Source organism: Cibotium barometz, chromosome 4 (genome assembly GCF_041138505.1).
Source record: "Cibotium barometz isolate CiBa-2024 chromosome 4, ASM4113850v1, whole genome shotgun sequence".
Taxonomy (NCBI): domain Eukaryota; kingdom Viridiplantae; phylum Streptophyta; class Polypodiopsida; order Cyatheales; family Cibotiaceae; genus Cibotium; species Cibotium barometz.
In genome coordinates this window covers 34000178-34014396 of record NC_141049.1, presented here as the reverse complement: position 1 = coordinate 34014396, position 14219 = coordinate 34000178, and the positions used below count along the sequence as shown (strand labels likewise).

Genomic DNA, 14219 nt, shown 5'->3' with positions numbered 1-14219 from the left:
AGCCTGCAAGTGGTGATCAAAGAGGAGTAAAATGCTGAGTACTGAGAGGGCAAATGGGACAACAACGTGATGGCCATGTCCTCTGAAGATATCTCTTTCCCTGCCTGAAGAACCTCCTACTTAAGAGCCTGCAACTTGTTGATGTGCTCGCGCATCATCGAAGACTTTGCAGGATCCATCACCCGCATTTGCACTTCCAAGGAGATCCGCTTCATGGGTGATACCTTGTTATACAGAAAAGCCAAATGCTGCCAAATCCCTCTGGCCAGCGTCATATGCTTTATATGGTTAGTCACCTGTGGTGTGCAATTAAGGAAGATGAAAGAACGTAGGCGGGCATTGACACGATCCCACAACTGTGCCTGAGCCTCCTGTTCTTTCCGAGTGGAGGGTAACAACTCCCCGTCCTCCAACTCCGGCTGTGGAACACCAACAATAATGAAATCAGCTAAGTCATAAGGCTCCAATATAGACTCCATCATTACCTTCCATATGCCGTAGTTGGTCTTGTCCAACTGTCGATCCATGGGGAACGTGGGAAGAGTAGGGATCTTCACGTGCTTCTCAGCCATCTCGAGCAAGTCTACCATCTCGGGGGGGAGGGGTTACTTTGGTCTTGTGAAGGGAGGGTGGGTGGGAAAAAAATGAACAAGAGGTTGCAACTAATATGCAAGGTGGCTATCCAACGGTGATGGCCGTCTTCTACCCAATCTCCAAGTTCCGAACAGCCCAAGAGATCTCCAATCAGCACCAAAAACCAGCAGTCTTGCAAGCTCTTGCAAATCTCTCGTAAGCTCCAAGGTCTTCAAGAAACAGTCCCACAAGCTCTCTAATGTCTCCAACCATCAAGCCACGTGGGGCTCTGATACCATGTCGGAATACGCAGTGGATATGAGACAAATTGCTGAGAGCACAACGTAGCAAGACACCAACATGAAGATGAGCAAACGCAAGAGAACCACCAACTTGAAAACCGTTGAACTGTGTGTGGAAGAGTAAACGTAGAAGAGAGAGAGTGAAGCTGTATGAACTCTGTACTATATACAAGATCCGATAGAATACCCAATACAATGAGGTGTGGGGGACAACCCCTCTATATATGGTCTAGGATTGCTGGTCGGCTAGCCCAAAACAGGCCGACAACAGTCCCAACTGCTCACGACCAGAAAACAGGAGTCGGCCAGATAAAATCCAGGTCGGCCAGGTCATCATAGTCGGCTAGACCAGAAAAATAGGCAGCTAGCATCTACTGCCCCACGACCACTGAAAACATGGGAAAAAATACGGAAAGTGGGGAAAAATGGAGGAACACTGAGCAATGCTCTTGGGTGGGCACACTCACAACAAAAGCCCTCTGAGATAATGTATAGACAGGAGATGACTGTTAACAGGAGCATCATGTGAGGAAATAAATTGCATTCCTCCTCGAGAATAAGTAACCATGCCATGAATGGACCTTTTTCGAGTGTCACTCTAGCCATCTAAGCTCATTCAATTGCAGCTTTCTTCTTTTGCAACAAGGTGGTGTGTAGTGTCTCATACGAAGGAGGCTTGTATGTTGTACCATACCGTGCAATCTCCTGGACCATTTCAATAAAATATGGAGACCTGGCAACATTCGATCATGATAAAAGAACCTTGCAACAGTTGCATCTACCCTCTCTTTCTTGCGGGGATCCCAAGCTGCTCCCAAGGTTTGTTGCTTGCCGGAGCTTGCACCCATAGGCTGCGAATCCTAGGAAAATGCAAAGCTCCCAAGCTCCGAAGCTCCCAAGTGTAGATCTTCCCCATGTCTATTGAAGTAAGATGCATCAATTGCTGGTTTCTTTCGTGCACATGCTTTCTCCTCTTCGCTTGCGTACTTTGCCAAAAGCTCTCTATACATTTCAGGTGTTGTCCGTGGGTATTTGTAGACTTGTTTTCTCACATGGTTTGCTCCTCCTGACTTCTCTTTGTTACAATGCTTGCATTTCCATCGTGTTGCACCTCCCTTTGATGAATACCGTTCTAGCCTTTCAACCTTGCATTTGAAGTTGGTCGCTTTGAGCTCAAGGAAGCCATGATTTTTGCAAATTCGGGCAACAAGTTGAATAGACTTTCAAAGTTATCCAGGAGAGAGAGATCGTGAGAGAAATGAGTCCTTTTTTGTCTATTGTATAATGGGGAGAGACTCGAGAGTCAAGAGAGATCATGAGAGAAATGAGGCCTTTTTTGTCTATTGTATAATGGGGAGAGACTCGAAAGTCAAGAGAGAATAAGGAGTTTTAAATTTTGCTATTTGCTGCAGACTGTGTAGACTGTGACATATGTAATTTTTAAAAGACTAAAAGTTTCAAAGTTCAAACTGAGAAAGAGAGAGAGAGAAGAGAGAGAAAAGCTTGTTGCCTTGTCTTGTCACTGTTGGAAGATAGGACTGTTGAAACTTGACACGCTCTGTTTAGTGTGTGAACAGCATAGGCCTGTGCCCTGGAGGCTAGTACACGTGTCACAGGTAGGAGCGACTTGCTGCAGCAGATAGGCTGGATCGGCTGGTACACATGGAGGCGACAACAGTACGCGCAGGCGACGGACGAAATGGAAACGCAGGCGTATAGGGCGACGGGCATCGGATACTTTTGGCCTATTTTTTTAAAATATTCCACATCATCCGTTCCACGTGGGGGAACGACAACCCGCCGTTCCATTTGGGCGTTCCCTCGTCTCCCCCGGCTGTTCCTCCTGCCATCCATTCCCTAGCTACGTTCCGACTGTTTCATGCATGTTGGCCATAGAGGAACGTGTTCCACCGTTCCCTAAGGGGAAATGGGGTTCCCCTTCTACTATGCTTGGCAGAGCCATGAGCTCGGATGAGGCTTTTCTGTGCAGCATCACTCTCACCCTCCTGCTTAGCATCAAATACCACGAATGGCAGAGGTTGCATAGAAGGCAAAAGCTGAACTGCGTTTTCTGCTACTAGGCGGGGCTGGAGGAGCAGGAGATGCTGTGGCAACTGTGGAAGAAGGGGCTTTGGAGCTTTCCATTTCTGGCAATCCTTCTTACCATGCCCAATGGTATGACAAAAAAGACATATGTTTTCTGATTGGTATTTCCTTTGCTCCTCTGGAGGAAGATAGCCTCCAGTGATGCTTGCTTTAGCCTTTTCCTCAGGGGTTTTCTTAGGCTTGGATTCCTTATCCTTCTTATCCCCTGAACTAGAGCTATTACTGTTGTCCTTCTTAGCATCTTTAGAAGATGCATTACCTTTTCCTGGCTATGTAGCAGATAGCTGCTGCTAGGGTTTGGCACTAGACTGCGACGACTGCTTAGGCTTGTCTCCGTTCATCTTCATTTCTTCATTTTGGCCTAGTCATATGTACTGGGTTAAAAGTTACGAACTGTGAAGCGGATATTAGGATCTAATCCACTTATGAATTGATTCATCTTGGCCTGCTGAGATAACCCTAACTGTTGTGCTAAAGTTATAACCTTGCTGGAAAACCGAAGCACGGGCGACCCGTTCTGTCTGAGTCCATAGAACTCATTTGCCAGGTCGGTCAAATATTGGGGAGGAAGAAATTTGGTCTTTAGGTCATGGACAAATGTATCCCAACTAAAAGCTGTGATACCTGTGGTGGTCGGGTTTGTATGCACACTAGACCAATGCTGCCACCAAGTGACTGCCTCACCCGTAAGGTGGGGAGCCGCTACGTGGACTCTATCATGAGGATATGTGATCCTAGCTAAAGGAAAATGAGCATTAAATTGATGAATAAATTGATTAACTGCTAAATGATCACACTTACCATCATACTTACTAAAGTTCGGTTGAGTTCGGATGACGGTGGTCGATGTCGCGGGATGCTGGCTAGTAGTACCTATGGGTGGGGAAACTGAAGAGAGGTGCTCATACCTCAGATGTATGGCCTCCTTTTCCCTTTGGTGTTCGAGTAACATGCGCTCTCGATTGAACTTTCATTGGTGCTCCTGAGCGGCGAGTTCAGCCTGACGCTGGTCTTCGTCGATCTTGCGCTGGGCTTCCTCATAGTCCTGTTTGTCTCCTTTTTCTTCCCGCCGTCTGGCTTCATCTTCTCGTCTTTGCTATTCCATCTAAAAGAAGAGAGTGACGAAGTCGGGGGTAACTGGAGGAGACGCTCCATAAGAAGCTGGTTCTGAGCTCGGAGTAGAGCTATGGTATAGTAGGTGGAAGAGCAAGGTCTCCTTCGGGGGAGACATCTTCTTGCTGATTTGTACTTTCCTCCGTAGACTTGTTGCTGAAGTCGGTGGTATATGTAGTAGGTGGAAGAGCAAGGTCTCCTTCGGGGGAGACGTCTTCTTGCTGATGTGTACTTTTCTCTGTAGACTTGTTGCTGAAGTCGGTGGTCGTCTCGGAGCGAAGTCTGACCATCCAAGGATGCCCTCATGCTAGGATGCGGTGTGTGTGGACAAGTTGAATATGATACCAATGTAATATGCAGTGGAAGTATTTGTAATTAAGGATCTTGTCTCACAAGTCTCACACCGCCTTTTTTTTTTTTTTTTTCCGAGAAAAGATCCTTTCATTAGTTAGAAAAAAACCGCCCACTGGGCTACAAAACCTCTCCTGCTCATAAGAAGGCAGAGCAGAGATCCAATCAAGGCAGCTAGGGAGACCCTCCCTAGGTGCAAAAAGGTACAAAGATCAGTACAAATAACTGAGAGCTATATCATACAATAGGAGGGGGAAAGAGCCAAACAGGTGGCTTGTAATGCCAGCGGGGGGTTCCCGCGTGTAGTGTATAGAAGGAGCCGCTGCGCCAAGTGGTGCTCACACCGCCTTCTTTATGTTGACTTTCGTCAGTTTAGCAATCCACTTTTATCACTTCAAACTTTAAGAGATTTAGAGAGAGAGATGGAGCTGTACACAAGATTGGGTTCCGAATTACCCACTGAAGGGCCCTCTCGTATTGCTAGGAGTATTTGCTTTTATTACTTTGAAGAGAACGACTTTGGACTGTAGATAAGCCAAACGCAAGATCTCTGAAAGACCAAGAGTCAGGTTGAACTATACACGGCTGTAGAAGCACCAATGATGACCGATCTCAAGCCTATGCACTCTTCCCAATGGAATGTAGGAAGGCTGCAAATCTGAGGCTGAGACATGGGCTATTTGGGACTGTTTCTAGGCTGTGTATGAATGCTGAAAATGAATGAATGCATGCGTTTTACCTTCACCGTAAAACAATGAAGAGATGAATGCTTGAAAACTGTTTGTATGCTGAAAACTTGTACTGGTGAGGGTAACCCCAAGGTAGACATAAGAAGGTAACCCCAAGTCTTGTACTGGTGAAGGTTACCCCAAGGTAGACATAAGAACTAGTCACCTCCACTCTACTGTCTCTGTATGTGATCAGTGTATCCTTCATCACTTTGCTGGAAGTGTGAAAAACCATCACCTTGGTTTTCCCAATGTTAATTGAGAGCCCCGCTGTGTACAAAAATCTTTATGACGCTGTACATGAATGGAGCAGTGTTGTGAGCTGAGAAGTGAGAGTGTCAAGAGGTGCAGTTGGATCCATGGATAAGAGGCCGTGGTAGATGTGATTGCAATTGATATGATCGCTATCGTGGGTGAAATGAGTAGTGGTGTAATGTATAGTGGGGGGTAAAGGTGCGGGTGTGGGTGGAGTGGTGGTGACAGAGAAAGTGAGGTAGGCATGATCCGCTACGAGTGGGCGTGTGGGGATGGTAAAGGCTGATATGTGCTGTGTCATCTCCATGGATCCCAAAATGTAGTGAACTGTGCTGGATCCCCCTTTCCATGTGGAAAGCAAGTAAGCCCTCCTAAATGTGGCCATTGTGTTATCCTGTTATAAATAGCGAGACAATGTCTGGACTGGAGTAAATGTCTCCCATATCTTGTAACAGCCCCATGATCCTGAGAAAAGTGCTGGCCTCCTGTGTCTGCCTGGTCGAGGGTGTGGAGCTGGATGGGATCCTCAAAATCATCTCACACTGCTTGCTCTTGGTCCTGGCGTTGAAGTCCCTGAGCAGGAGAACTTCACCTAGCCGCATAAGCTTGAGAATCTCGTTGGAGAGTGATGTATATGGTGAAACACCCCTCCTGCTCCTGCTCCTCCTCCTCCTCCTCATGCACCATCTGAGTGTGCTGCTGGGCATATCATGAGGCATCTGGTGGAAAGTAGCATACAGCTATATAAAGTGGCCTGGTGGGTGTGAGCTGGAGTCGTATCCACATGTATCTCGCCGCCTCGTCTCTCCGGACTATACTGATTGACCCCTGTAGCTGGTCTCGAAAAAGGACTTCTACACCTCCAGATCCTTGAACTCCCCTGGATGTGCGGGTCCTCCTGCGGTATATAGACTCCCATTGATATCCTGCAACCTTGGGTAGACCTCTCTCAGGACTCTGGTGTGTCTCCGTATAGAAGATACATCTCGTCCAATGAAAGTATCCTAGAAACCACTTACATCTGACCATAAAGTGCCATTGCAGTTCCAAACCACCATGTCCAGATGCGCTTCTCTGTGATGATGACTCTCCCATCTCGGTAAACTGCCCATTTGCCCTCCTTACGAGCAGCCATACGTTCTCCATGAAGCTCTTCCGATGAGCCACCTGTGTGGGAGTAAGATCATCCGAGAGGTAAATGGCCTCGCCTTTAAGGGCTCTGTGGGTATCCATGAATGCCCGACGACTCAAAAGATCCAGGAAGTGAATGAGCAAAGGGCGTGGTCGTGTAGTGTCTGTTCCATGCATTTGCAAAGGGATGTCCGTCAACCTTGAACTTCTTGCAAAACTCTAGAACATCGGCCTTAGGGGAGCTCCCCTCAGGCATGCCGGTAACTCGCACATGAAGCATGCGAGTCCTCCTCCTTTTTTCTACCTCCAATGTCTCATTGATAATCTCCGAAGTGGGTGTAGACATGTGCTTCTTCTTCACCTCTATCCACTCCTTAGCGGTCTCTTGCTTGACCACTTCAGCCCACCCTTTGGTGAGCTCATCCTTTGTAGCTTGAATGTGACTCATAGAGGGTGATGATGCTCCAAACCATGTCAGATGGGACTCCGATCTCCTGTAGACGGTGTAAGAGGCGGGCTCGGGGTACATTTTCAAAAGCTTTGCAGAAATCCACAAAGCAGCAGTACATCCTTTGGTGTCATGCTCTACCCTCCTTGATGATGGCACGGAGGGTGAAGATGTGGTCAAGGGTAGAGTAGCTCCTCCGAAACCCAGCCTGTCCTGAGGCTCTGCATCCTTGGCTCTCTGCAAATGAACTGAGCTCCGCCTCTAGCACGGATCCATAGAGTTTGGCCAATGTGTGGCCAATCATGATCGTCATGTAGTTATTAGGATCAAGTGGATCTCTGGCTTTGAGGATGGGGGTGATGGTGTTGGTGGACCAAGAGGGTGGAAATCCTTCACAAAGGGCTCTATTGAACATGTAGGCTAGAGAGAGAGAGAGAGAGAGAGAGAGAGAGAGAGAGAGAGAAATGAAATGTTATATTAACGTCTTCAAAAGGCCAAAGTGACCTATGAGGCCAAAGCTACAACCATGTGACATCTGATACACTGTCTGTAAAAGAAAAGAAAGAACTGAAGGTAAGTATCTAGCCCTACAATACATCAGTAGGGAGCATTCGGAAGCAGTAACTAGGGAGAGTGGGAAGCTAATGCTACTAGTCAAAATGGGGTACATGAGTACATGGATACATGAATACATGAATATGGGGGAGTACAAAAGTGAAAGTGAGTACAACAGTACATGGCTGGAGTGGTAATCATCCTAGGAGCTCTAGCATGGGTTTGTGCCGGATGGCCTGGATATTTGCCATAGTGAGATGCCTGGTTGGACGAGCCCGATGCCTCAATGCTCTGAATCCTCCGGTGTAGGCACCGTCTCCGATGTGAGGATCCGCGAACCCTTGGGCGTCTGGATCTATCGAATTGGATAGCTCTCTCAACTAGAGTCCCACGGGGTGTCCAGGGGTGCCCACTGCTGGGCTGTCGGCTGTGTGTCCTCCCTGGTAGTCCCTCTAAAGAAGTCAGTAATCTGTCTCTGTGTGTGGACTCCCTGCCAGTCGGGCGTCTGCTCCTGATAATGGACTCTCTGAGCCTGCGGATCTCCAGGAGATAAAAACCCAAGCATCGCTGATCACAATAGTCCATGACTCTAGCCAGTGGTCCAAATCCCTCTCTGAAAAGGCAATGTTAGCGCCCTCGAATCTCATAATATGCTGTGCAGCGACAGATGTAGTGCTCCTTTGTCTCTGGCTCTATCTAACAAATCTGACAAATCCTGTAACCTGGAGGTATGCCTCTAAATCTGCGTGTCTCTATCTCTAATTGATGTGAAGAGGTGCGGATCTGCCCAATGTCGCACCTCAATCCATGAGACAGATGGGTATCCATGTAGCTCAATCTAAGTATAAAGCCATCCTCAGTGGTGCAGAGAAGATGGTCTCTATAGAAAGCCATCTTCGTCCCCAACTTCTGTGAGGGCTCTAGCCATGTCCTCCTAGTGTCCAACTGAATGAGGTCCTGTCTGATGACTCTACTAATCTCAAAATGTGTCAAGGTGAGAGAGGGTGCCTCCAGAGAGTACTGGAAGGGTGGAAGTCTGTCTAAATTGAACCCATGGAGCTCAAACCAGGATGCTATTTGTGCATACCAACATGAAGTGTCTCCCTCCATGGCTAGCTGATGAGAGGACTCTAAAGCAAGTCGTGCATACCGGTGTCGGGGAAGGTCCCAGGTGCTATGAATGAAGGACACTGATCTGGCAAGAGCCTCGACTACGATCAGTGGTCCCATCTCGGCTCTGATAATCTCATGGGGTACCGAGGCCTTAGCCTGAATCATCCTGGAGATCATGGACACAAGTGGTCTCTCCATCGATCTCCATCCATCGTATGTGCGTCCTGATCGACCGTGACGATCTAGGCTAGGCCCCCAGATCTGTACTCCATATAGCATAGTCGATGTGCTGTAACTGTACCTGAGAGAGAGAGAGAGAGAGAGAGAGAGAGAGAGAGAGAGAGAGAGAGAGAGAGAGTTATATTAATGTCTACGGAGCCATGGAAAACTGAAAGAAAAAGTAAAATGACAACATCTGACAATACATGTGATGTAGAGTGAGATATACTGTGATCAGCTAATGACGATACCCGCCTCCTCCAAAACCGATCTGATGAATGTGAGGCCTCTGTGTTGGGAGCATGTCATGGCTGTGGAGAACCTCACGAATTTGTCTCTGTGTGGTGGAGGGTCCTGATGCTCTAGGTCGGGTACGTCTGGCTCGCAAAATGGATCGAGCTCTCTCGCTAAGAACTCCTCTGGGGCGTGGAGTTGTTACGTGGGTACGGGTGGTGGGCTCTGATGTCGTAGTAGAGGAACTGGTGTGGGCAGTGGATTCTGATGTGGATGTGTATACCACAAAGAAATCTGTGATGGCTCTTTGTGAGGCGTCCCGTCGAAGCCGGGGTTGTCTCTCAGCATGCTCCCTCAACACTACATCCCTGTGTCGTCTGAGCTCCATCAAGTACATGCCCAAACACCTCTGATCCTCAAACTGTATCACCGGTGTGAGTGGTCCGAATCCCTCTCGGAAGAGGCAGTGGAATCTCCCCCGTATCTCATAGTAAGCCGGGCAACTGAACATATAATGGGACTCATCCTCTACTGCTCCTGTTATGCATACTGTGCATGTCCTCTCGTCATGTGGGATATCCTCAACTCTGCCAATCTCTACCCCCCCCCCCCTTCCTTAAAAGAGAAGTAAGGGAGTGGGAGGATAACCCTAAGCTGGCCGATTGTGATACGCATAGCATGTGACATGTGTATCTGTATGTATCTCGGGATCTCAAAGAATCCATCCTTAGAGAGTCTCAAAAAGTGATCTTTGTAGAACTCACACTTCTCACCAATCTCTAATGGAGACACCCATGTCTGGTGTATGTGTAGCCCGAGTAGATCTAACCGGATTATTGGGTTGATCTGCTATCGTGAGAGATCAAGGTATGGGGAATCCAAGCTATAGTGAAACAGGGAGAGACAGTCCATCTGTATGCCATATGCATGAAACCACTCAACTACCTCAGAGTACCATGCATGTGTCGGTAATGGTGGTGGCCATGTCGCTGAGGAGGGCAATCCAGCTCGTCTCAATGGCTCCCTCTCCCTCTCGTCGTATAATTGCATAGAGGACTCTAGTGCTAGTCGTCGGAGGTGATCTCTGTCAAGCGTGTATACATGCTGAATATAAGTGACAATATGAAAAAGGGCATCTGTAACTAGTGGGGCCACCCCAAACTTTGCATGCAAAATGTCACGTCGCTTACTCCTGATCATGCGTGACAACATCGCCTGTAGCCTCTCTATGCTCCTCCAGTGATCCTTCCCTAGGCTTGGCCCCCAAAAGGTTGCACCATACATGGCCGCTGGTCGTACTAGAGTATCAAAGAGCCAGCACTTAGTGTGAGGTTCTTGGAAATGTGCCTGGAAACACTCTCTCTCCATACGGGCTAGGGAGGCATGCCTCCTTGCAAGTCGATCAGTGGGTGGCAGCTGTGGTCATGCAGAACAAAGGGCCTGTAAAAGTGACTCCTAGATACACATACCTCTGCACAATCTCCACTGGGGCATCTCTGTATATGAAAGAAAATCGTGAGGTGACTGCATAAGATGTGTTCACCGTAAGGTCTCTCTTCCTGCAAAATCTGTCCAATGCATTTAAGTGTTTCGGCTGAATCTGAGATCAAGACAATGTTGTCAGCATATAGCAATATGGGCACTATTGTCGGAGCCAATGGTGAACCTCTACCGCCGAAACTATCCACAAATATTACGATCGCATCAATGTATAGGCCAAAGAGTGTAGGTGAGAGTGGGCAGCCCTGCTTAACCCCAATAGTGCTACATATATCTCCCGAGGTCCCACTGGGTGCACGTACTCGGCCGAGTACTGCCTCATATAGTGCCATCGTGGGCTGCGTGTGTGGGAAGGCCGTCGCTGCAGCTGTATGTAAAGCCTTTGTCAGGATCTGTGTGAGCTCTGCTAATGGCCTCTGTGGATCCTCTGCACTCAGCAAGCTGTAGATCTCTGCAGTGTATACTCCATCAGTCTCTCTACAGAAGGTATATCTCGGGTGATAGGAGGACTGTCCAACCTGGCGTGTACTGTAGTGGAAATCCACCGTAAAGGAGAGAAGTGCATGATCCACCGTAACTTCGATGGGCTTGGGGCCAATCACAAAATCCTGGATACTCGGGATGAAGGTTGGCGAGGCTAAAACATAATCCATTGTGCTAGCCCCATGTCTGTGTGGAAAGCAAGTAAAGCCATTGGCAAGTGGATACCTCTCTAGGCCATTTAAAATGGCCAGCCCATGTGTAGTCCCCGTCTCCAGGAGGTATCTCCCATACTCAGTACACTCCACCTCATCTTGTGATCTCCGGGTCAAACACATCTCCTCCACATCCCTCTCTCTCAACATCTCCTCCGAAGTGTCAAAGAAGGAGGTCTGGTATTGAGCCGTTCGAGCATTAAAGTCCCCGAGTATGATAACATCTCCCTCCCTGAAGAACTCCCATATGTCCTCATCTAGAATCATATATGGAGATTGCCCCTTGGGCGCTGCACATAATGAGATGTGCTGGGTGGAAAGTAACATATAGTAGTGTATAGGGGTCTACCCTCATCTGCCCTCACTCTGACCCACATGTACCTCGCGCTGTCATCACGGCGCATAACATGGATGAGTGGCTGAAGCTCCTCTCTAAAAAGAAGTGCAACTCCTCCAAATCCGCGACCACCATGCTTCGAACGGGCCTCCTATCTACAAGTCATCTCCCATATGTATCCCACCACTCTCGGTAATGTGTTGCCTGGGGCCTGATGTGTCTGAGTAGAAGATGATGTCCCTATCTCTGAAGAGAGAGAGAGAGAGAGAGAGAGAGAGAGAGAGAGAGAGAGAGCACAATGGAGAGAGATTGCACAACACAATGATGAATGAATTATATAGGCATTAATCAAGCCTTATCTTTTGACCTAGACCTTAATAAGGGTTGCTCACACCTAAGAGGATGTTCACACCAACTAACTCTGAAATACCCAACACCTTTCCGGATCCTTAAAGAGATCGGAGAGGTAGTGTATAGGTTAGAACCGCCTTAGAATATGAAAGTTCATCTAATCTTTCATGTCAGTAGATTGAAAGAGATGCTGGGAGCGGAGGATAGCATTGTGACTCCTCAGGAGCTTGTTGAGGTTGAGGACTTGCCCTATGTTCCACATGAACTAGAAATGGTGATTGATTTCAGGAAAAGGAAACTTAGAGATAAGTTAATCCTCAAGTATAAAGTTAGGTGGAAAGATAGGGGGTAGAGGAGGACTTGACTTTTGAGACAGTTGCTAGTTGATAGCATAGGTTTCTCGGTTTTCTTGCTTAGAGAGATTTTGTTGCCAAAAGGGAAACATTTGAGGAGGAGAAGCATGCTATGTACCTAGAGCTAATCCTCAGATTAGTGAGCCTAATCCAATAGAGTTAGGGGACCTTGGGATCAGGAGATAGCGGGCAAATGCAGAGGGTTAAGGTTTAGAATTAATAAAACTAGGCTAATGGCTATTTATAGCAAGTGAGCTATTCATAGGGGCGGTTATCACTATATAATTGATGCCTTGTTATTGTGTTGTTAGTCGTGCGGTGCACTTTCAATGGGTCTGTGATGACTGGACCAGAGTTTCTACCCTTGCCGTGGACATGGCAGATCATAGATAGTCTTGCGTGCCGAGGGCCCGTGTGGGCAGGCACTGGTGGTATGGGACACCGGTGTTGACTGGCATATGTATTTGTGGAGTGGAGCCTTAGTCTTTGGCTCGGGGGTGGATCAAAGTACTGATCCTATGGTTGGGTGGTGAGCTTGCCTGATCCCCTTTTATTTGGTTTTTCTCTAATTTGTGTATAGGAGATCTTGGCTAGATAGGCTTGGGAGGCCTGTTACACCTAAGGGGGCGTGTACTCCCACAAGCATGCCTGTAGGCTGTCTCTGCTGCTTCAGTTGTCGAGCAATCTCCCCCGATGAGTAGGTCGTAGTCTTGTTTGATTGCGGCAGTACAGAGGATCAGCGAGTTGCTTCGTAAACTCATTTAGAGTTGACTCAAGTAGATAGAGCCATAGTCGGTTTTGGCATATGCATGTGTCTTAGAGTTGAGTTAGTAGCATGCAGTGCTAGGCTAGTAATCCAAATGGTGGATTTGTGCATGATTTCATAGTTACACGTTTCCATTGGTATATCTTTTTTGCGTTTGATGGTCTGTAGACAAATCAGTAATTCTTAACATGCCAGGCTTCCAAAGTGGAGTGTCTTAGTTGCCCTTCTGAGTTTTGTGACCGCCCTTAGAAGATGTATTCTGCTATTTGATCAAAGCTTGTGCAAATTGGTCATTACTTGTGTGTTGTGTAGGTTATTAGTGGCCATCTTGGATGGGTCAGGTCAGTAGCATTTGATCCTGGAAATGAGTGGTTCTGCACTGGATCTGCTGACCGTACTATAAAGGTATGTGGTCGGCCACCATGTGTAATTGTTTATGGTTGTATGGCCTGTAGGTTTTTAAAGCCTAATGGGCTCGTTTTGCAGATTTGGGATCTTGGATCAGGACAGTTGAAGCTGACTTTGACAGGGCATATTGAACAAGTCCGAGGTTTGTTCATCAACACCTTGAACCAATTCTTTGGGCATCATTTGCAAAGGGATTTTTATGATTCTATCCTGGTTTTGTTACAAATGCAAATGGTGGAGTTTGTACTAACAAAGAGATTCTTGACATGAGTAGGCATGCTCTGATATGTTTTCAGGGCATATATAAAAGCTTTTGAAATGTAAGCCATGGTCTGACATTTTTTACTCATTTGAAGAATTTTCTAATATCTTTGAAACCTTTTTAAAAAAACAGGTCTTGCAGTCAGTTCAAGGTTTCCCTACATGTTCTCTGCTGGTGATGATAAACAAGTGAAATGCTGGGATCTTGAATATAACAAGGTTTTATCACCTTCTTATCTCTCTCTCACATGATGGTTTTAAAATATTCAAGGTTGTTTTTCCCTCCGTGTTACCGTTACTTCATGGTTTTATAGTAACATTTTTGGTCTCATAGAGCCCCTTTGGTCTTTCGTAGACGGTAATCTCTCTCTCTCTCTCTCTCTCTCTCTCTCTCTCTCTCGGCCTGGCCCTGCATATGCT

At 47.2% G+C, this 14219-nt stretch overlaps 1 protein-coding gene across 1 annotated transcript in view; it reads left to right on the top strand.

Moving 5' to 3' along the window:
- The window catches only part of LOC147639178 (protein pleiotropic regulatory locus 1-like), a 75669-nt gene that overhangs the window by 46457 nt on the left and 14993 nt on the right, over nt 1-14219 (top strand). Inside the window, exons 7-9 of the mRNA XM_086788115.1 lie at nt 13443-13535; nt 13617-13680; nt 13933-14018. Coding sequence (XP_086644241.1) covers nt 13443-13535; nt 13617-13680; nt 13933-14018 — 243 coding nt within the window. The remainder of the gene's footprint in view (nt 1-13442; nt 13536-13616; nt 13681-13932; nt 14019-14219) is intronic.